This window comes from Balaenoptera borealis (assembly GCF_965194805.1).
Source record: "Balaenoptera borealis genome assembly, chromosome: 15".
NCBI classification, from domain to species: Eukaryota; Metazoa; Chordata; class Mammalia; order Artiodactyla; family Balaenopteridae; genus Balaenoptera; species Balaenoptera borealis.
In genome coordinates this window covers 71,951,868-71,975,742 of record NC_138871.1, presented here as the reverse complement: position 1 = coordinate 71,975,742, position 23,875 = coordinate 71,951,868, and the positions used below count along the sequence as shown (strand labels likewise).

At 39.0% G+C, this 23,875-nt stretch overlaps 1 protein-coding gene and 1 long non-coding RNA gene across 31 annotated transcripts in view; one reads left to right on the top strand and one right to left on the bottom strand.

Moving 5' to 3' along the window:
- Window positions 1–23,875, top strand: part of LOC309611905 — a 348,213-nt gene that overhangs the window by 150,156 nt on the left and 174,182 nt on the right. The window lies entirely within an intron of this gene.
- Window positions 1–23,875, bottom strand: part of DTNB (dystrobrevin beta) — a 252,130-nt gene that overhangs the window by 226,239 nt on the left and 2,016 nt on the right. For all 30 annotated transcript variants that reach the window (XR_014234821.1, XM_082356910.1, XM_082356899.1 and 27 more), the window contains exon 2: window positions 2,753–2,820. Coding sequence is in view for 29 of the 30 variants with exons in the window: in XM_082356910.1 (XP_082213036.1) it covers window positions 2,753–2,819 (67 nt within the window). In the remaining variant the exon portion in view is untranslated. The remainder of the gene's footprint in view (window positions 1–2,752; window positions 2,821–23,875) is intronic.

The following is a 23,875-nucleotide window of genomic DNA, read 5'->3' as shown; positions in this document are numbered from 1 at the left end:
TATGATGTGTCAATGTAGGTCCATCAGTTGTAATGGATGTGCCACTCTGGTGTGGATGTTAATAGTGGGGGAGACCATGCATGTGTCAGGGCAGGGGGGTATATATGAGATAGCTCTGTTCCTTCCTCTTTAATTTGGCTATGAACCTAAAACTGCTCTAAAAAAAATAAAGTCTTTTTAAAAACTGAGGTACATGTAGTTACCTACCTAAGCAGAAGTCTAAACTAACCATTAAGACTAATGAAAGAGTGGAGAAAGATCATTGGATTCAAAACTGACATACTAAAATCAACCCAACACCTAGATGATAGGGCCAAGTCATAAGGCTGGCAAATGGTGATTTCTGCATCCTCAGAAAGTAATTATAATGGAGATTTGGGGTGATGTTGGAAATGAGAGTGGGGCTTCCCAAAGCAGATACCATTGCCACCAATGCAATTCCTCCTGTGAAGAAACAGAGGAGGCTCAAGAAGCCATACCCACCAAACATCTCCCAGACTGTTCATATCCTTGAGTCTGTTACAGAGAATGGTAATTTATATGAAGTTTGTGTGTCAGTGATAACATTCACTAAGCAGTAAACCCAATTCTTTGCAGAATACCCAATTTCTACTTCAAATATCTACCCCAGTCATGCTCTCTCACATGCTCATGTGAGTGCACCCCAGGTAATTCTTAGTATGAGGAATTATTATTTATTTGGTTTCCATTTTTGTCGGTTTCCCTTTTAAAATGTAAGTGGTATGAGTGAAGTCAGGGACTGTGTTTCGTTCTCCCCTATAACCCTAGCACCTAGAATGGTGCCTGGAATGTAACAGATTCTCAGTAAATGTGTTAAAAATTAAATGAAAAGATGGCCCTTTTGCTGAGTCTGGAAGGGTAGGCAGGAACAACAAGCCAGATGAAGGTGAAGGCAACCCCATAAGCAACAGCACAGGGACATGGAAAACACTATCTTGGGGAAAGCTAGTTCAGAATTGCTGGGAAATGACACACAAGGCATGTGATGGAAACTGGGAACCAAGAAAGAGTCCAGAAGGGCCTCGTCTGGCACGCTGAGGAGCTTGGGCTTTCTCAGGACCGTGATGACAAGCCCTGAAGGGATTTAAGAAGGAAGTAACCTAGAATAAATCTGGGTTCAATCTGACAGCATCAAAGATCACCGATTTGAGAGTGTCAAGACTGAAGGAAAGGATCAGAAACCAATTAGTTTAGAAAAGTAACAAGGATAAAAATATTAATAATAAACACAGCTAACCACATTAAATACCTACTTTTCTGGGAAAGGAATGTGCTAAGTGCTTTAGTCACATTATCTCATTTAATCTTCATGATAATTCTATGAAGTAGGTACAATTCCCATTTTATGGATGAAGAAACTGTAGCACAGAGAGAGAAGGTAACTTGCCCAAGGTTATACAGCCAGGAAATGAGGGAGCCTAGATCCAAACCCAGGCAGTCTGACCGCAGAGCCTGGATTCAACACCATCATGGTATGAGGAACAGACAGATTCAAGACTCACTTTTGAGGGAACACTCAGCTGCACTCTGCCACTTCCTAGGAGGTGAAAGGTGAGGTGGAGAGAAGTGACTCCAAGGTGTCTGGCTTAGGTGACTAGCAGTTAGAGACTCAGAGCTACAAAAGTTCTTAAAGGTCACCCAGACCGACTGCCTAACCAATGCCAAAAATTTCTTTGCCTCCTTTATCAAACAGTTATCTAGGCTATGCCTGGCAGGACAACGTAGGTCTGAGTCGAGTCAAACTCTGCCTCCCATTACTAAGACTCTAAAGACTTAAAATAGCTTGATAGTTGGAAGGGTCTTCTGAGACTTGATCTGCTGATTTTCACTCTGTGGTAGGTAGAATTCTAGATTCTGCAACTACCTCAGGGGCCATCTCAAGCCGACTCCTACTTCCCCCGCCCGGCTTCAGCCAAGCAGAACAAATTTTATGACACTCATGTTGAAGGTCCTTGTAAGGAGCACAGTGCTTTTAAAAGGTTTCACAATCATTGGTACAGACTAATAACCTTATTTCCTGGCTAAGGAATTTGAGGTCCACCAAGTGTGAACGCACTGGTCAAGGTCACTTGGTAAAGGTCACAAAGACAAGTAATCGCAAAACAAAACAATCCTTCAAATACTGGGAACTGCCCTACTCTTCCTGGCCATCTTTTTCTTTATTTGAGTTTCATATAAGAAACATATAAGAATATAGGAATATATGAGAATAAATAAGAATACATCAATATAAGAATTTTTTAACAGAAGATTTCAAAGGGTATACAGTAAAGTAATATACCAAAGTACACATTCCTGCTTTTACTTTCTCCTACAGCTCTAAGTGTTTCCTAGCACTTAGTCCTCACCACCTTGGAATCTTTATCTAGTGTAAGGTAATTTATACAATATAATGTATTAATTATTTATCACCACCTGCAATCTCATGGTAACAATGGAGTTACAGCAAGAAGTCTAAATTGACTGGCATGCCTTAAACTCACAGATATTTTAGGTAACATTTCTGCCTTTTTATTTATGACCTTGAAGAAAGCAATTCAAGTCAATTCAATTAAAATATATGCTCTGGCTTGGTGTCCTCCAACTGCACGATTCTTTAACTCTCATTCTTCCCTTTCTAAAGCTTATAACATAAAACTTCTGATTAATGCTATGACTTGATCAGGGGAAAAAAAAAAAAAAAACCATTCCCACACATACAAACAGAATTCCAGAAGCACTCAAGACTCACGCATTTCTATGAACAGCTGCCTCTTCTCTGCCATGGTCTTCCGCTTGTTCCCACTTTCCTCAATCATCCTAGAGACAAAGAAGGATACAATAAACCAATGTGTAATTTGACAATTCCACCAAGTGCTTATCAGTCTGTTGTGAAGAGGTACAGGAAACCAAGCTGTGTATGCACACATTAAAAGGATATCAGTAAAAATAAAGTAGAAGCCCGATACAGAAAAAAACAAACTATTGTGCCTTTATTTGATAGCTTCTAAAATATTATAAAGTCAATACTTAAATGAGCTCATACACTTGCTTCCTGTGCTGAAAATATGGGGCCATGTCTTATTTCTAACTTTATTTTCTCTGCAGAGTCCTGGATTAGTTGAGACATTTTCCCCATATTCCTACTGCTTTACATAGATAAACATGTTACTAAAGATAATTTAGATAATAATTATAATGAAAAGCTATAATAAAGAATATCAGGATAATTAGCTTATACATAAAAGGTATAAAGAGAATCTTTTATTTTTATATTAAAAAGTATTAAACAAAAAAGGTATTCATCCACAAACTCAAAGAACTCCTAAATGTAAGTTTTTAATCGCATGACTTTGGCTATGCCAGTCACTTTGTTTAAGAAAAAACTCTTTCCATGCATTATCTCATTTAATCCTCCCAACAACTCTGGGTGCTGGCATTATTATTATTATTATCCCCATTTTACAGATTAGGAAACAGATGCCTAGAAAAGAACACTAACTTGCTCAAGGACACACAACTCAGAAGCAGTAGAGTAGAATCCCAACCCTTTCATTAAACTTCTTTCATAATTTTTGCCTCTAGATGCATATTTTCAAATCTCTATGCTTAAAAAGCTAGAACACAATAGCCCATTGCATGGACCCTACTGATGCAAAATCTGTGACATCTCAGCCAAACTTCACCTTACTCTATGAAGAAAAAACTGTCTAGACAAATAGCATAAGCAAAATATCCCTAAGAAGATTAAACTGCTGTAAATCATGGAGTGATTTACATAACATTCTCAAATATGTTAGAATCACGAATTAAATGGTGACTACACAAATTACATATCTATTAAAGCAAAGTGCCTGCTGAAAGTTTAGTTATAAATATATCCTAAAGAAAATTTAAAATGTAAATATATTCCTTAACATTCTGCAATTAATATTTTGATCATTAAAACTATCCCTTTCCTAGATCACTGAAATGTTACCAAATAGGCTTCAACGTACATGATGGTTACCTAACAATTTGCCCCCAAGAGGAAACAGTTTTAAACAGAAAGAAAGTTAAGCCAAAGAAAAAGCAACCAGAAACAGCAAACATCTAATGAAATCTAGGTCCTAGAGAAAAAAACAAGAGTTGGTACCAGGAGCCTATAATTACAAAGAAACGAAGATATTCAAAAGCCTCCTCCCTGTCCCCAAACTTGGTCTCCCACTGGGTAATACAAATTTTAAATGCTAAACACAGATTAAAACAGAGAATCATAATGTCCTTTATAATATATATCATTTATTATATACTTCTTCTACTTTTGCTATTTCTTTAAATCACTTTTTCTCAAGGTAGAATTATGAATTCCTGGAGATCCCTAAGTTCTTCATTACAGTTTTCTAAACTTTGCCTTTATTTCCAGATTAATCTTGAAAAAAATTAATATAAACATATTTTAGATCATCTGGATGACCACGAAACTACAAGTACTGCCGGTGCCACTTCAGAGCCCACATCTGCATGTGTGATTACTGTGGCATTGGGAGCAAGAGAACACGTAAATCAGGAGTCAGCAAGCTAGAGAAACTATAGTACCTGGACCAGATCTGACCTGCCACCTGTTTTTGCAAATAAAGTTTTACTGGAACACAGCCACACCTATTCATTTATGTATTGTCTAAGGATGCTCTCATGCTACAATGGCAGAGTCGAGTGTTTTCAACAGAGAGCATCTGGCATGTAACGTCTAAAATAATTACCATCTGGTCCTTTAAGTAAAAGCATGCCAACCCAACCTAAAGCAATAGTAATTGATATTGCATTACTACACGTCTGGCTTTCCCATGGTGCCTGATAAGAAATCCTTTATTAGCTACTTTCTCTTCTCTGTCTTACTTCTCCACTCTTCTACCAGTATCTCCTAGGATCTAAAAAAAAAAATTTGTTTTTTTAATTTGCACTTGAGTCCTTATAGAGCGTTTGCTTCTAGGGTAACCCAAAATAAGACAGATCTGATCCTGTAAAACAGACCTTCAAGATGAATTCTGTAAGTGGATCACTCGCCAACAGATGACAAGGATCCCAGTGCTGGTAGTAAGTAGCTTGGTGAGAACCCTTGGTGTGCTGCTGCATGGATAGTACTAAGACTCATGATGTGGTGGAGCTAGTAAGGGACACAGGTAGAAGAAGATGACTGGCTTACACAATAGCTTTAGCATTTGAGAGAGATAGGAGAACTGGGAATTTTAAAGACAATTAAATGGTTGAGCTTTTGTTAAGTAGGACGGATGCACAGAAGAAAGAAAATGTCAAGGCTTAAATCAGCCAAGTACCAACTCAGAGCATGTTATGAGAGCCAGAGACCTCCATGGCAGCACTTTTTAAGGAGCCCTCAGCTCCCACAACTTGAGAGCAGATTGTGCTAAAAATCAGGCTCAAATTCTGTTTATGAAAGTAGGCAGCTTAACAAAGAAGACTGAATTCATAGTCCAGCCAAGATTCCCCTGAACCCTATAGGCCTGAAGAAGTGGCTCTCTGCTCTTGCTACAAGGGCAGTCTCCTCTGCCTAAAGACTATGCAAAGTTCTCATCTGAGATGCATGCCTCAAAAGATGCTGACCCTCCTCAGGATCTGTTCCTACCTCCCTCACTGCCTCTACGCTAATAACTAGGGTCAAGTCTTGCATCATCAGAAAGGGAAGGTACTGTCCCTGCTTTGGATGGAAAAAGGCTGATTCATCAAAACAGCTGCTGGACCTGACGATATGCACTAACAGGAACTGGAAGAACATACCTGGGAACGGACCTTGAGAGTGCTGAACTTGAGCCAAGTGTAGAGTAAGACAAAGTTTGTTGACATGGCGGTACTCATCCCATGATCCAGGATTTAATGTTCTGAAAAGGACACCTGGCGCCAGTCCTAATATGCCACTAGACTGGCTCATTTAAGCTGGGCATGTGGGTTTGGGTGGCCTAGAGAAAATGAACTGGAGATGCTGGAACTGCAGAGCAGGTATTAAGGAAACAGTGAATAGGGTGCTCCCCTTCCCCATATCTCCTGGCCTTTACTGAATCCTTCCATACTGACTGACAGCATCTGCATTTTCTGTTTGTTTGTTTAAACAGAGAAACCAGGCTTGCTCTGACCTCTGAAGTCCATTTTGTTCCTTGCATGACAGGCCTGAAATGCTATAAATTTACCACTCCCTAGAAACAGTCTTAACCAATGATTGATTTAGTTGGTATATACTCTACCTACCTTGCCCCCTTAAAGAGTATAAATCTGAGGACATGTTTTACACAGGCTCTTAGAGTTCCCCAGTGGGAATAAGCTTCTGTCACCCACAGTGCTAACTTGCTTGATAACAAAACCTTTATCTGCTAACTTCCCTTCCCTATCTCACCTCCCGGTCCCCTGCTGATATTTGCAGGGACAACCTCCAAAACAAAATACTTGCACGCAAATCCTTGTCTAAGAGTCAGCTTCTGGTAGAACTCAAACTAAAATATTAAGTCTTTTCATTTCAACCAAGCTTATAGTTCAGATTTCATAAAATCCAAATGTATGGAGTACACATAAATTAAGGTTACTATAAATGATTTCCCCAGGCCTTAGCATGACTCCATCCCAGTGCTCCATGGATACTAATACCTCCATCTTTGTAATTATGATTTTAACAGTCCACACTCAACAAAGATCTAACCCTACTACCACACCTGATTACATGTCCTTGTCTTCCTGATAATAACTTTAAAGATCAACAGTTACATGAATGTAAACACATCTCTCTTCTTCCTTCCACTTGGACTCCTGGCACTTTGACTTTTCTGAGCCTCATAATCTAGAAGTAACCAACACCTCCTTATCATTCACTTCACATACTAACTCTGATTTCAAATACTGCCATTTCCTTCCTCATAATCACTCTCACATCCACCCTTTTTTCCCATTTCAACTGCCAAAAATCTTTGTCCACATGAATGCACAAATAAAATTCTCTGACGCCGTGATCTCAGGACTCTGCAACCCCTTCTTCCTGTGGTTCATCCTGTGAAATCCACTAGGTACATTTATTTAAATGTGTTTGATCTTCACAGGATCCTAATCACCCTACTTAGGGGTTTCATTCCACCCAATTAAAAAAAATCAGAACACAAAGTGAAATAAGCCAGACAGAGAAAAGACAAATACTATGTAATCTCACTCATATGTGGAATCTAATAATACCAAAAAAAAGTCAAATTCATCGTAGAAGCAGAGTAGATTGGTAGCTGCCAGGGGCTGGGGGTGGGAGAAACGGGAAAATACAAAGCATACAAACTTTCAGTTACAAGATGAATAAATCCTGGGCATCAAATCCACAGCATGGTGACTATAGTTGATAATACTCTACTGTATATTTGAAATTTGCTAAGAGAGTAGATCTTAAACCACCACCACCACACACAAAAAAGAATGAGCTAATTAACTTAATTGCACTAATCACTGCACAATGTATACATTTATCAAATTATGTTGTACACTTTAAACATATACAATTTTGTTTGTCATTATAGCTCAAAAAAGCTGGGGGAAAACTTTAACAATATATTTGAACACCTTTCCATGTCACTGAATACTCTTCAAAACCACAATTTTGAATGACAGAATGGAATTTTATCACGATCATTCATCCAAGCCTTGACTGTTGACAATTATTTCCAACTATCTACTACTACGAACAATGCAACAATAAACATCTTTAAAGTAAAATTTAAAAAACGAAGAAGAACCAGAGTACAGCTTTAGTCTACAAAATGAAAGAAGACCAGAGTCCTAGCTATGAGAATGTAAGCAAAGTTTCTTCCATCTGAAAGGAGCTGAAACTGTTAGGTTCCTAGAAAAGATTATTTAATGGCCTAAGCCCAAGGCCAAACTGAAAAAATGCACGATCCATGAAAGGAAAAATTGATAAGCTTCGTCTTATCAAAATTAACTGCTCTGCAAAAGATACTATTAACAGAATGAAAAGACAAGCCCCAGAGTGAAAGAAATATTTTCAAAACACATATCTGATGAAGAACTTGTATTCAAATTATGAAAAGAACTCTTAAAACTCAACAATAAGAAAACAGCCCCATTTTAAAATGATCAGGGCTTCCCTGGTGGCGCAGTGGTTAAGAATCCACCTGCCAATGCAGGGGACACGGGTTCGAGCCCTGGTGTGGGAAGATCCCACATGCCGCAGAGCAACTAAGCCAGTGCGCCACAACTATTGAGACTGTGCTCTAGAGCCCGCGAGCCACAACTACTCACCCCGAGTGCCACAACTACTGAAGCCCGCGCACCTAGAGCCCGTGCTCCGCAACAAGAGAAGCCACCGCAATGAGAAGCCCGTGCACTGCAATGAAGAGTAGCCCCCGCTAGCCGCAACTAGAGAAAGCCCGTGCACAGCAACGAAGACCCAACGCAGCCAAAAAAATAATAAAATAAAAAAATTTAATGATCAAAAGATCTGAACAGATACCTTACCAAAGAAGTTATACGGATGGTAAGCATATGAAAAGACATTCAACTGCATTTGTTATTAGGAAATTACAAAGTAAAACAACGAGATACCACTATACACCTATTAGAACGGCTAAAGTCCAAAAAACTGTCAATAGCAAATGATGACAAGAATGTAGAGCAACAGGAACTCTCATCCATTGCTAGTGGGAATGCACAGACAGCCTGGTTGGAAAACGGTTTTGCTGTCTCTTACAAAACTAATCAGAGTCCTTACCATACAATTCAGTAATTGCACTAGGTATTTAACCAACTGAGTGGAAAATGTTCACACAAAACTTGCACCCAAATGTTTATACCAGCTTTATTCACAACTGCCAAATACTGAAAGCAACCAAGATGCCCTTCAATAGGTGAATAAACAAACTACTACTTTCATAAATGGAATATTGTTCAGCAATAATAAATAAGCTATCAAGCCATGAAAAAACTGGAAGCTTAAATGCGTAATGCTAAGTGAAAAAAGCCAGTCTGAAAAGGCTACATACTATATGATTCCAATTTTATGACCTTCTAGAAAAAACAAAACAATACAAATGGTAAAATGATCAGTGGTTGCCAGAGATTTGGGAAGAAGGGAAGAGGAATGAATAGGTGAAGCATAGGGGAATTTTTAGGGTGGTAAAACTTCCGTATGATACTGTAATGGTGGACACTGACACTACACATTTGTGAAAACCAAAAGAAAATTACAACACAGAGTGAACCTTAATGTATGTAAAAAAATTTTTTTTAATCCTTTAGGAGGTCAGAGAACCCCAGAATGAAATGGAGAATATAACAAAACAATCTAACTGTATTACAAATATATGAAACAACCTCACTGAACAGGGTGGGGGGAAAGTATAGTAACCTAAGTAACTCTGGAAGTGAACAGAGTCTGTTAAAACTAAAGACAAAATAAAATATATATAAGTACTGTACTCTGGTTTCCCAGAGGTTATGGATTAAGAATTCTAATACTGCTATGCATGTATGCATAACTGAACAATTAAGTAAACAGATGGCAGATGGTGAAGTGTGAGGTTACAGATAAGCAAGGTGAGAAGCTAGAATGATCCAGGTGGTAATGGAATGGATTACAATTGGAGACATCAGTATACATTCATGGTTAACTCAATATAGATATATGGATAGTTACATATAAAAGCATTTGTAGGTATGTGTATATGCATTAGTATACACATATACATGTCCTTGCTCTGTCAACTGAGAGGGCCTAGAAACAAAAGTATCCCAAAGCAATCAGCACATTTAGTGGCCAAATTTTTGTTTATAATACCATTCTTCAATAAAAGGAACTAGGGCTCCTCGGAGAAATGCCTGAGGCAAGAACTATACACAATGAGCCTGGAGCATCTCGTAGTATAGAAAGTAAAGAAGTCCTGGGAGGAAAAAAACCATATGATAGGGGTATATCAAAGGGACACAGAGGCTAACTGAAAGAGCTCCCAATGGCCAAAGTTGGAAAAATTTCAGCAACAAAATAACGTAGTATTAAATATCCTGAAGTTGATACTGACACAAATGAGAATGAAGAATCGACAAATATCCTGTACAGAAAAATTCCAAATAATTTACATGGAGACTCTGCCCTGAAGAAGGTGGAACATAACTCCTCCCTCAAGTGTGAGCTGCACACAGTGACTTCCTTCCAAAGAGGTGAAGGGAGAGGGGGAAATAACTTGACAGTGGAGAAACCTGATAAACACTACCTCAGCTAGGTGATCAAGTACAACATCAATAGTGATAAATTATGTTGACAGTATGGACCCTTGACACGATGTGATGAAAACGGCATTTTACCTCTGTGGTCTTCCTCCCCAAAACCCATAAACCCAGTCTAATCATGAGGAAAACATCAGGCAAATCTCAACTGAGGGAAAATTTACAAAATACCTGACCAATACTCCTCAAAAGTATCAAGGTTCATCAAAAACTTGACCAGAAAAAGCCAAGAAACTGACAAACCCAAGAGAAGTCTAAGGAGACGGCAACTAAATGTAATGTGGTATCCTAGATGGGATTCTGGAACAGAAAAAGGCCATCAGGTAAACACTAAGGAAATCTGAAAAAGTATGGATTTTAGTTAATAATAATGTATCATCACTGGTTCATTAACTGCAAGAAATGAACCATACTAATGTAAGATGCTAATAACAGAGGGGACAGGGTGTAGGATACACATAGAAACTATTATTGTTCAATTTTTCAGTAAATCTAAAACTGTTCTAAAAAAGTAAAGTTTATTTTTTTAAAGACAGTACAATTACATATTTCTTCTCCTTTATTCTCTTAACTGACTTAAAAAACAATTGCTTTTTAATACAATATAGATAAAACAATATCTATAAAATTGTATTGTTGGGCCTGTAACATACAGAATTCTTTAATAAGACATAATCTTAAATGTCTCTGTACCTAAGCACAGTGCTTTAAAATAAGCAAAAATTGATAGAACTGAAAGGAGAGACAAATCCACTTATACTTGGAGACTTCAACACTCTTCTATGATCAATACACGTAGAAAGTCAAGATGAATATGGAAGGACTCAACTTCACCATCAGCCAACTAGATCTAATTGACATTTGTGGAACAACCCACCCAATAATGACAAAATACAAATTCTTCACAAGTGCACATAAAACATGCATCACCAAATTCAGAAAAGCAAATTCCTCTGGAGATGGAAGTAGAATAATGTGACTGCTGAGGAATACCAACTCTATTAGCTATGATTTATTAGGCTGGGTTCTGGGTACACTGTATTATTCTTTATGCTTTATATGCCCTATTTCATAATAAAATTTTAAGTCATTAGAGTATATTCTCTGGTAAACCTTTCCTTTAGTGGTCTGGAGGGTTAAAGAGGCAGGTCTCCATACATTTTATTATTAAAATGGACTACACCAAAAACCATAACCTCTGAACTTTTATCCAAATATACAGAAACGCTCACAAACTCCATAATTTGGTATAATATTTATTATTTCAAAGCCTCAGCAACGTCTTCTACGAGTATCCCGACAGTATTTGCTAACAAAGGATGGATTTTTAGTTTGTCACCAAACTAAAATTGTTATTTTTGTCTATGCATTATTTCATATACAGGAAGAAGAAACAGGAAGAAGAAAAGTTTATGGCTTTTTGTCTTTTACTCCTGAAGTAAGAAATCTCCAAAGAAACTTCCAAAAATATATCATTAAGTTAATAAAATTTTAAGACATTAATCAGGGACCTCTCTGGTAGTCCAGTGGTAAAGAATCAGCCTTCCAATGCAGGGGCGTGGGTTTGATCCCTGGTCGGGGAACTGAGATCCCACATGCCGTGGGGAAACTAAGCCCGCGCGCCTCAACTAGAGCCCAAGTGCCGCAAACTACAGAGCCCACACGCTCTGGAGCCCGCGTGCCACAACTAGACAGAAACCCTTGAGCCACAACCAGAGAGAAATCTGCACGCCACAACGAAGAGCCCGCATGCCGCAACCAAGACCCGACGCAGGCAAAAAAAAAAAAAAAAAGATATTAATTAGCACACAACTATGATCATCACTGAAAAAAGCTCAGTAAGTTTGTCTTCATATTCGGAATGCTTCGTTTTAAAATATCTCAACTGACCATATTAGCCTCATACTATCATTAAGCAAATACCTTAAGGCAGAATATACTCAATGGTATATATAAACCCATACATCAAATAGTATTTTTAACAATGTTAAGGGTTTTTTTCGTTTTTTTTTAGTGATTCCTTTTCAATCTGCTTAGACCATTATTGTTTTGTACTTTGCATTTGACTGAAAACAATCTCATAACATAAATAGAAGTACCAGCTCCGCTTGTTTCTTGCTGTTCATGTGTCCTTGCATTAGCACTTCAGTCTTCAGTTGAATCTGAAACTTCAATCCACAGATTCTTTGCAGGAATCTTTTTAAGCCCTTTGTCTATTCATTCATCAAGGTTCATTTCATGCAAATCAGATAATATAATCTGAAAGACCCCTAAACCAGGCAGAGGTTAACTGTAATATGTCCAAATAGAATGTAAGCAAACAAATAAGGAGGCTCACACTGTCGGCCCCTCCAGGTTGTGGTGTGCCCATGATCCTCCCTTCAGGTTACCTCACTTTCCATACCTGATGTATAGCATCAGACATACAGACGAAGTAAAGTGTCAAACTATGATTTAAATATTGGTAAAGTTAATTGCCCATTTTTTTTTGTTATACCCTGCCTAGAAGATCATTTTGCACGCCTCCCACTGTGGAAACCATTACTCTTAAAAAAAACTAGAATGAAAAGATGAGACTGTGCTAGGCTTGAGGAGCAAATAAGGAATGTGAATGGCAGAATCAGATGAGCAAATTTAGAGCCTAAGTGGTTAGTTAACTTGGCCTAACATTCCAAAGCTAGTAATTCGTGGAGTAGGCAACCAATCTGACGATAAAGCCTATTCTCTTTCCACTGTGCCACATCACCCCCTCCAGGGCAAACACGATGACTCCAGGACTGAGGAAAGAATACAGGTCCCCAAGCCCTGGTGCTGCGCAGACCGTAGGTCACAGTTAAACAGGGTCAGGAGGCTAGTGCAACAAAACATCTGGACCCTCATTAGCCCTGTCAGGGAAGCAATGTGTTCCAGAGCTAGACTAAGTCTGCAGGCAGAAGTTAAGTAAATCCCACAGTAAAGACTAAAGGAAAGGGCTTCCCTGGTGGCGCAGTGGTTGAGAATCTGCCTGCCAGTGCAGGGGACACGGGATCGAGCCCTGGTCTGGGAGGATCCCACATGCCGCGGAGCAACTGGGCCCGTGAGCCACAACTACTGAGCCTGCGCGTCTGGAGCCTGTGCTCCGCAACAAGAGAGGCCGCGATAGTGAGAGGCCCGCGCTCCACGATGAACAGTGGCCCCCACTTGCCACAGCTAGAGAAAGCCCTCGTACAGAAACGAAGACCCAACACAGCCATAAATAAATAAATAAATAATTTTTAAAAAAACAAGAAAAAAGACTAAAGGAAAGAAAGCAGGCTCTAGAAATGTTTCCAGAAAGTCTCTATACTACACCTAAGTGTTAAGTATCCCTCACTTCCCTTGAATCTTTTTGTTAATGTCTTAACTTCCAGCTCTCAGCTACTTCAAAGCATCTAGGTATCAAAACTCCTTGGGTAAGTTCATTTTCTCCCAGCAAAACTCCTGTCTGTTCTTCTCTGGATGCTCCTTAAATTAAGAAGTCAGAGATCACTGTGCTTGTCACTAACAAATTCTTAACTGGAACTAATCAAACTTCCCTAAAAGAGAACTAACTTCCTTGCTTATTTCAGGAAAATTCTCAACTATCCTTCCCCTAATACTTCTTTTCTTTTCTCTTCTCTTTCAGATTAAAAAAAAAAAAAAAGCCAGGGAAAGTAAACGTTGGTAAAGCCCTAGAGATTGGGTTTTTTGGTTTGTTTGTTTGATTTTGCAAATCTGAAAAAGTTCTCTAGGTTCCAATAAAAAATATTCAGTGACTGCACTCCATTACTACACAGAGCTCTGAATAGCAAATATAACCTCCCAGGGCTGTGGTAACTGGTGTTTTTGATTTTTTGGCCCCGACTGGCAGCTTGCAGGATCTAGTTCCCCAACCAGGGATCAAACCCAGGCCCCCTGCAGTGGAAGCACATAGTCCTAACCAGGAATCCCCTGTGGTAACTGTTAAATAAATTATGTAAAGCATTTAGCACAATGCCTGGCACAAAATAAGAGCCTAATAAATGTTAGCTGTCATTATTATTATTATTATTGATGTTATTATGTAACTACCCTCTTGAATGATGGATGCCTAGACTAGAATTCTATTGGCAAGACTCTTTTTTCTTAATTTACAGTTTTTCTGATTTAAGAGTATAAAAATATAGAGCTGGAAGAAGAGAAAATACTTTTTTATCAATCACTTACAACATTTTAAATCTGGAATAGAGGGACTTCCCTGGTGGTGCAGTGGTTAAGAATCTGCCTGCCGGGACTTCCCTGGTGGCACAGTGGTTAAGAATCCGCCTGCCAATGCAGGGGACACGGGTTCGATCCTGGTCTGGGAAGATCCCACATGCAGCGGAGCAACTAAGCCCGTGCGCCACAACTACTGAAGCCCGCGTGCCTAGAGCCCATGCTCCGCAACAAGAGAAGCCACCGCAGTGAGAAGCCCATGCACCACAACGAAGAGCAGCCCCCACTCACCGCAACTAGAGAAAGGCCCGCACCTAGAGAAAGCCCGCACACAGCAACGAAGACCCAACGCAGCCATAAATAAATAAATAAATAAATAAAAAGAGTAAGAAGAACAAAAGAGTAATATTTAAAGAAAAAAAAAAAAAAAGAAGAATCTGCCTCCCAATGCAGGGGACACGGGTTCGAGCCCTGGTCTGGGAGGATCCCACATGCCGCGGAGCAACTAAGCCCATGAGCCACAGCTACTGAGCCTGCGCTCTAGAGCCCGTGAGCCACAAATACTGAGACCGTGTGCCACAGCTACTGAAGCCCACGCGCCTAGAGCCCGTGCTCCGCAACAAGAGAAGCCACCTCAATGAGAAGCCCGCACACCGCAACGAAGAGTAGCCCCCGCTCGCCGCAACTAGAGAAAGCCCGCGCGCAGCAACAAAGACCCAACGCAGCCAAAAAAAAAAAAAAAAAATCTGGAATAGAGAAAGGGTTTTAACAAAATTGAAAGGCGGTAAAAGAGCTAGAAATGCAGTGTGCCCAAGGAATCAGAAAATAGATATAAGAAAATTGGGGAGAGAGAGTTCCCTGGTGGTCTAGTGGTTAGGACTCAGCACTTTCACTGCCATGGCCCGGGTTCAATCACTGATCAGGGAACTGAGATCCTGCAAGTCACATGCCGCAGCCAAGAGAAAAAAGAAAGGAAGGAAGGAAGGAAGGAAGGAAGGGAGGGAGGAAGGAAGGAAGGAAGAAAACTGGGGGAAAGTAAGGCACAAAAAGGAGAAACAGACACCTCTAGTCTGCTAAAGACAAACCTAATAGTTTTTCCTAAAACCTGCCATGGGCTGCTTAGTTCATAAAGAGGAAATTTTAGTTCTAAGCAAAGATACTAAACTACTTACCTAATAGGCAAATATTAAAACCGTATGAACTGGGCTTCCCTGGTGGCTCAGTGGTTAAGAATCCGCCTGCCAATGCAGGGGACATGGGTTCGAACCCTGGTCCAGGAAGATCCCACATGCCATGGAGCAACTAAGCCCATGCGCCACAACTACTGAGCCTGCGCTCTAGAGCCCGCGAGCCACAACTACTGAAGCCCATGTGTCACAACTACTGAAGCCCACGCGCCTAGAGCCCATGCTCCGCAACAAGAGAAGCCACCGCAATGAGGAGCCCGCGCACGTCAACGAAGAGTAGCCGCCACTCGCCACAACTAGAGAAAGCCCGCGTGCAGCAACGAAGACCCAACGCAGCCAAATATAATAAATAAATAAAATAAATAAATTTATAAAAACATGAACAATAAAGAAAAGGGTACATTCTTGAAATGACACTAAGCTTTAGTTTTCATGGTCATATTTCAGGAAGAAAGTATCCTTGTTAGTTATTTCTATAGTTATAGTTAAAAAAAAAACCCTAAAGTGTTTTTTTAAAAGATACATAAGAATTACTTTTTCAAATGACTTTGGAATTAGTGAAAAAAATAAGACCAATTAAATGTATTCCAACCTAAATCAAATTACTTGTATTTCTTTTTGAGCACATACGCAGCATGCAGCCTTCATACCAAAATCCTGGATGTTAACAAAATTTCACTTCTAAGTTCTCATATCTTTAATTTCAGTTAACATGTTGGTAGTAATGATTAATTATGAGCTACAAAAACCACAGGCAAAGCAATGGAGAATCAGAATGTAAGGGCTTAGAAATACCCAGGTCTCGGGCTTCCCTGGTGGCGCAGTGGTTGAGAATCTGCCTGCTAATGCAGGGGACATGGGTTCGAGCCCTGGTCTGGGAAGATCCCACATGCCGCGGAGCAACTAGGCCTGTGAGCCACAACTACTGAGCCTGCGCGTCTGGAGCCTGTGCTCCGCAACAAGAGAGGCCACGATAGCGAGAGGCCCACGCACCGCGATGAAGAGTGGCCCCCGCTTGCCGCAACTAGAGGGCCCTCGCACAGAGGAGAAGACCCAACACAGCCAAAAATAAATTAATTAATTAATTTAAAAAATAAAAAAAGAAATACCCAGGTCTCATATTTTGCACAACCAAATAAATAAAATGTCTAGTCTCAGGCTATAGTTGTACTTCACAATAAAGGCATGGAAATAGAAACCCAGAACGCCTAACTCCTGGTCCATTATACCACCTTTCTATATGTGAAGACACTAGGATAATTTTTCTGCCTGTGGTCTGCAGGTAAGATTTCATAAACAATAAATTAAAACCACAAATCCAAAACTTAAGTGCACCAAAAAGATCCTATTTTTTTTTAAAGTTTTAAAAGAGAAGCCACAAACTGGAAAAAGAAATTTGAAGCCATCTATGTGAAATATTAGCGTCCAAAATGTATTTTAAAATTATAAATCAATCTGAAAAAGACAACACAACAGAATAGGTCAATGATGAAAACCAGCAAATCACAGAAGAGGAAAACTTAAGAGCCAATAAAAACATGGAGCAATGTTCAAACTCATTAGTAATCAAAAAAACATGTAAGATTAATCTAAAAATAGGATTGCATGGTACATCCAGCAGATTTGCAAAAATTATGAAGCCTAAAACACCAAGGGTTGACAAGGCAGGGAAGGAACAGAAGCCACACATCGCTGGTGTGAATGTTAACTGGAAAGCTACTTCAGAGTGGAACTTAGCAATACACACGGAAGCTGAAGATGTGCATGGCACACATACCAGTAGTTTACTCCTAGTACACACTCTAAAAGACGTGCGTGTGTAGACAAAGAGACGTGACAAGAATACTCATAGCAGCATTATTTGTAGTAACAAAAAAAATCAGAACACACTATTGTCAACTCACAGGAAAACATAAAAGTAAACTATGATATAGCCCAATAACAGAATCCTATTCAGTCAAGAAAATAAATGCACTAGAGCTACATATATCCATATGGATGAGTCTCACAATACTGAGAGAAAAAAAAATAAAGTTATAAAAAGATATAATTAATACTGTTAATATAAAGGGTTTTTTTAATGCAAAACAATAATATACATTTTAGGGCTACTTACATATGTAATAAAAGTATGAAAATATGTACAAGAATGAAAAGCATCAAATGGAGAATAGAGGTTCCCTCAGAAGGGGAGGAGAATACAACTGGGAAGGAGTAGGGGTTCAACTTTAAAAGGAGCCTAGTGTCTTAAGTTAAGTGGTGTGTACACAGGTATTCACAATTTTTATTCTCTATACCTTTTTGAGGAACAATAGTTCACAATATTTAAAAAGTTAAAGGAAAATAAACTCAAGGTCCAAGCAACATAGTTTACTCCAGAGCCCACATGCTTAACCATGACACTATTTATTCTATTTTTGTTTGTGCAGTTAAAAAAGGTTTAGTCATTTTAAGAAACTGCTCAAGAACATGTAAAACGTCACACCGGTAAAAAGCAATGAAGTACCTGACTAAAGGAAAATTTTCACGCAAATCATATTGGAGACACAAAGTGGTCATATCACCACGCTCAGGAATCATGTCGGTAAGCCAAAAAAACAAAACCCAAGTTGAACTTGGAACATAAAAGTCTTGTTTAGAGAGAGCATGTAGAAAGAATATGGGCTTTCAAGTCGGACCTGGTTCAAGTATCACTCCTGTCACTGATTAGCTGTGTGGCCCTAAACAAGTTTTAACTTCTCCGAGCTCAATTTCCTCACCCAAACACTGGAGATACCATACCTAGTTTCCACAGTGGTAAAGATTACAGTGTAGCCATTATCTATGAAAATCTCTTGAATACAGTAGCCTCACACTAAATAACAGTTGTTATTACTTGCAGAAGAAAGTCTCTCTCTGGCAAGAGGAGACAGAGCAAGCAGAGATAAAAATTAAAAGGAGGGAGTAAAGAGTCTAGAAAAAGAAGCCAGGAAGAAACTTGAATGGTTAGGGACTGAAAAAGTCCTTATAGAGTCCCTAAAGTTACTCCCCCCTAAAAAAAATTTTTTTTACTGAACACTATTTGATTATAGTGAGGCTTAGTTACAGGAATATTTGGTCCAAACCTGATTATTGCTAAAATGCCATAATATATAGCATATATATATATAATATTATATAGCTTATACATAATATTGTTAATATACAAAAATTCAAGATCAAAATGTGTTTTCTTTAAAAGTTCATTTTTTGGTTGTTAAAAATGTATTAACAAGTAAATCAAATACAATGTATCTGTTTCTCTCAGTTATCTACAACTCAGAAAGGTCTGTCCTACTCTTAACATATTAAAGAGAAATCAATGATAATTTCAACAAATGCCAAAAAGCAATAAAATTCAACACCCAGTAAAATATAAACCAAGAATAGAAGGAAACTTCCTTAAGTTGACAAAAGACACCTACCTACCAGAAACCTTTAGTAAATACCATATCTAACAGTGAAACACTGGAAGCATTCCCATTCAGGAAAAAGACTAAAATGCCCATTATCATCACTGCTATTCAACTTTTGCACTGGAGGGTCTAGGCATTGCAATAACACAGAAAACAGGATTAGTGGTATCAAGTTTAGAAAGAAGCCTGGTCACTTAAGTCTTCTAGTCAAAGCAGCCCAGTAAGTAAACACTTCGATGCATCCCCTCTGCTCCAAATACACAGTAATAGATATTTTTAAATATATTTTTTAAGTTACTAAAAAGGCTCAAAAACAAGACAACCCTCCACTTGGATCAGAAACAGAACAAATACACAAAACTGCGAGCAGGACTGAAGCTACAGGCTTGCTGGACTCTGAGTCAAGAAGCAGGTGTATACTTCCTTCAGGGCAACAGTGACACAGAGTGAAGGAGGTGGAGAAAGAGGAGACATCTGAGCCAGATTCACTGCTTAAAGCCAAGGATGAGGCTAGAGCTGAAAGGAAGTGAAAAAGTACCGCTGTCAGTCTCTGCCTAGAACTATGGCTTATGTGGTGTTCTGGGCTCTGAAAAGTGAGAAGATAAAAACACAGCTTCATGACCAGGAAATGAACCAAGACATTCACACACTCTGTGAGTGGATCTAAAATAGCCCCAATTACCTCAAAGAGCAGGACCCTGACCATTATCATATCTGATTTCTTGACTAGAGTCCAGTCAATAAGTGGAAGCACCTGAAACATCACCACACAGAGAAGGGTGAGCACAGAAATAAGAGAAACAAAAGCAAAAGTACTCACCCTCAAATGAGTCTGTAAATCAAAACTTCAAAACATATAAAGAAGTATAATGCTAAGAAAGACAGCCAACAAAAGCAACAATTAGAATATAACTTCATACCAGATGCGGTTTAATTTTACAGAACAGTCTGACAAAGATTTATTTTTTAAGTACATTTAGGGTGCTAGGATATATAATTTTAAAATTATTGGGAATGCAAAATTGGACAGGCAGTTTCTTACAAAGCTAAAGATACCCTTATCATACGATCCAGCAATCACGCTCCTAGGTATTTACCCAAGAAAGCTGAAAACGTATGTCCACACAAAAACCTGCACATGAATATTTATAGGAGCTTACTCATAACTGCCAAAAACTAGACCAAGATGTCCTTCAATAGATGAATGGATAAACAAACTGTGGTACTTTCATACGATGAAATATTATTCAGCAATAAAAAGAAATGAGCTATCAAGCCAAGAAAAGACACAGAGGAAATGTAAAGGCATAATGCTAAGTGAAAGAGACCAGTCTGAAAGCCTAGAAAGCATGATCCAAACCATATGACATTCTGGAAAAGGCAAAACTACAGACACAAGGCTTCCCTGGTGGCGCAGTGGTTAAGAACCCGCCTGCCAATGCAGGGGACACGGGTTTGAGCCCTGGTCCGGGAAGATCCCACATGCCGCGGAGCAACTAAGCCCATGCGCCACAACTACTGAGCCTGAGCTCTAGAGCCCGCATGCCACAACTACTGAGCCCACGTGCCACAACTACTGAAGCCCACGCGCCTAGAGCCCGTGCTCCGCAACAAGAGAAGCCACCGCAATGAGAAGCCCGCACACCGCAACGAAGTACAGCCCCCGCTCACCGCAACTAGAGAAAAGCCCGCGCGCAGCAACAAAGACCCAACACAGCCAAAAATAAAATAAATAAATTTATTTTAAAAAGCCAGAAACTATAGACACAGTAAAATGATCAGTTGTTATCAGGAGCTCAGCAGGAGGGAGGGGGGAATGAATGGGTGGAATACAGGGGATTTTAGGGCAATGAAATTATTCTGCGTGATACTGCAACGACGTTACATGAAATGTCATGTGATAACATTTTGCATTTGTCAAAACCCATAGAACTGTACAACACAAAGAGCGGAAGCCTATATTAAACCATGAACTTAATAATAATGTATCAATATATATTCATCAGTTGTAACAAATGTACCACACTAATGCAAGATGTTAATAATGGGAAAGTGCCCCTGAAGAAGAGGGGGTTTATAGGGACTCTCTGTACTATCCACCCATTTTGGTCATATTCAGTTATGTACATAATTTTTTTAATATCATGGACAGTTCCACTTCTGGGTATATACACAAAAGAATTGAAAGCAGGGACTTGAACAGATATTTGCACACCCATGTTCATAGCAGCATTATTCACAATAGCCAAAAGACAGAAGCAACCCAAGTGTCCATTGATGGATGAATGAATAAGCAAACATAATGTATGCATACAACAGAATAGTATTCAGCCTTAAAAAATAAGGAAATCCTGGGAATTCCCTGGAGGTCCAGTGGTTAGGACTTGGCGTTTTCACTGCCGGGGGCCTGGGTTCAATCCCTAGTCAGGGAACTAAGATTCTACAAGCCTCGAGGAGAGGTCAAAAAAAAAAAAAAGGGAAATCCTGACACATGTTACAATATAGATGAACTCTGAAGACATTATGCTAAGTGAAATAAGCCAGACACAAAAGGACAAATACTGTATGATTCCACTTATAGGCGGTGTCGCGAGTAGTCAACTTCACAGAGACAGAAAGCAGAATGGTGGTTGCCAGGGGCTGGAGGGAGAAAAGAATGGGGAACCAGTGTTTAATGGATACAGAGTTTCAGTTGAGAAAGATAAAAATGTTCTGGAAATGGATAGTGATGTTTATACAACAATGTAAATGTACTTAATGCCACAGAACTGTACAATTAAAAATGGTTAAAATAGTAAATTTTATGCTGTGTATATTTTACCACAATAAAAAAAAAAAATGAGGAAAAGTGCTAAAAAACTGGTTTTCCAAATTGAAAAATATATATATCACTCCATTACACCATATAGAAATTCCACACAGAAAGCAAAACTTCTTTTTTAATTTTAGAAGAAACTACAGATATATAGAATTCATACCCTGGGGTAGAGAAAATTTACTTAAACCAGACACAGAAACAAATTTTGTTAATTTAGTGTAAAATTTTCCATAAATATAACATTAAAATGTGAAGCTTGTATACAACTAAAGACATTGTTAACAAAAGGAAAAGGCAAGCCTCAGACTGGCAGGATGCTTTGGCAACACATAAATCCAGCAATGAATTAGTATCCGAAGTAACCTAACAGTCCCACAGTTAGTGAAGGATACATAAACAGTGACTTAAGTCTGCAACTGAACACTATTCAGCTTTTAAAAATAAATGAACCAGATCCACAAGTGGCAACATGGTTAAACCTCCATCAATTAATTTAAAGCATGCACCCCTTTGACCCAGCAATTCTACTTTTCATTCACTGCGGCAATGGTGAAATGGCAAACAGCTTTAATGGCCATTAATGAGGAGAGGATTAAATAAACTACAGTACAATATATACTATGTATGGTATTGTGTAGTAGTCAAGAAGAACCAGGTAGATCTTTATGTTCCATCATGGAAAGATCTCAGACATTCTGTTAGGAAAAAGTTGCAGACCAATGTCTACAGTATCATGTCATTAATGTGGGCATCGGAGGAAACCCTACTTTTTCCTGTATTATCTATATATAGATGAAAATGCATAGAGAAAGGTCTGGAAGGATCACAACAAACTGCTAACTGCCGTTTCGGTGGAGAAGGGAGTGGGTCAAGGGGCCTTGTATTCTGTCTGTACTGTTTGAGCATTTAATAAGAGAGTGTACATTCATGAGCCATTTGCAGAGCTGCAGTACACAGCCCCAGGCTGCACAATACAACTCCAGGAGCTGCCATTCACAGGCACTCCGATGTGAATGGCATCCCCTAAAATTGGGCAGTATACTTCCTGCACTAGATGCCACAGCCCTGACACTTATATAACTAGAAATAAATAAAATGAGAGGTGACGAGAGTATTTACTGCAAATCAGCATGAGGGAGTTTCTACGGTGATGTAAATTTCTATATCTTGATTGGGATAGTGGTTACAAAGTATAGACAGTCCCCAACTTACCATGGTTTGACTTTAGATGGTGCGAAAGCAATACACAGTCAGTAGAAACTGTACTTCAAATCTGAATTTTGATCCTTTCCCTGGCTAGCAATATGCAGTATGATACTCTCCCGTGATGCTGGGCAGCGGCAATGAGTCACAGCTCCTGGTCAGCCACAGGGTAAACAACCGAGATACTTACAACCATTCTGTTTTTCACTTTCAGTACGGTATTCAATAAATTACATGAGACATTCAACACTTTATTATAAAATAGGCATTGTGTTAGATGGTTTTGCCCAACTGTAGGCTAATGTAAGTGTTCTGAGCGTGTTTAAGGTAGGCTAGCCTAAGCTATGATGTTCGGTACATTGGGTGTATTAAATGCATTTTCAACTTACCATACTTTCAACTTACAGTGGGTTTATCAGACATAACCCCACTAGACCAGCTCTGCACAGGACATCTGTGCAGACATCAGTAAAGTTGATTTCGAAATAAATGTAAATTAAATATATAAATAAATAAAATACAATATCACTGAGAAAACCTAGAACAAGGCATCCAAAATTACAGGACCTAGGCACCCCAAAATAAGAACTAGTAGACACCTGCTGGTTGCACTCTTAAGTACACAGTCATAAAACTAAAGAGAAATTAACTTAGTTCTTCAAGGCTTACTACACAATGCCAAATTTGAATTAATATTTTATTTTTATACAAGGAAACATAGGTCCTGAGAGATTTATACTAAAGATATAAAACAAGTGGTAACTTGGCATTCTATTGGTTTTAAA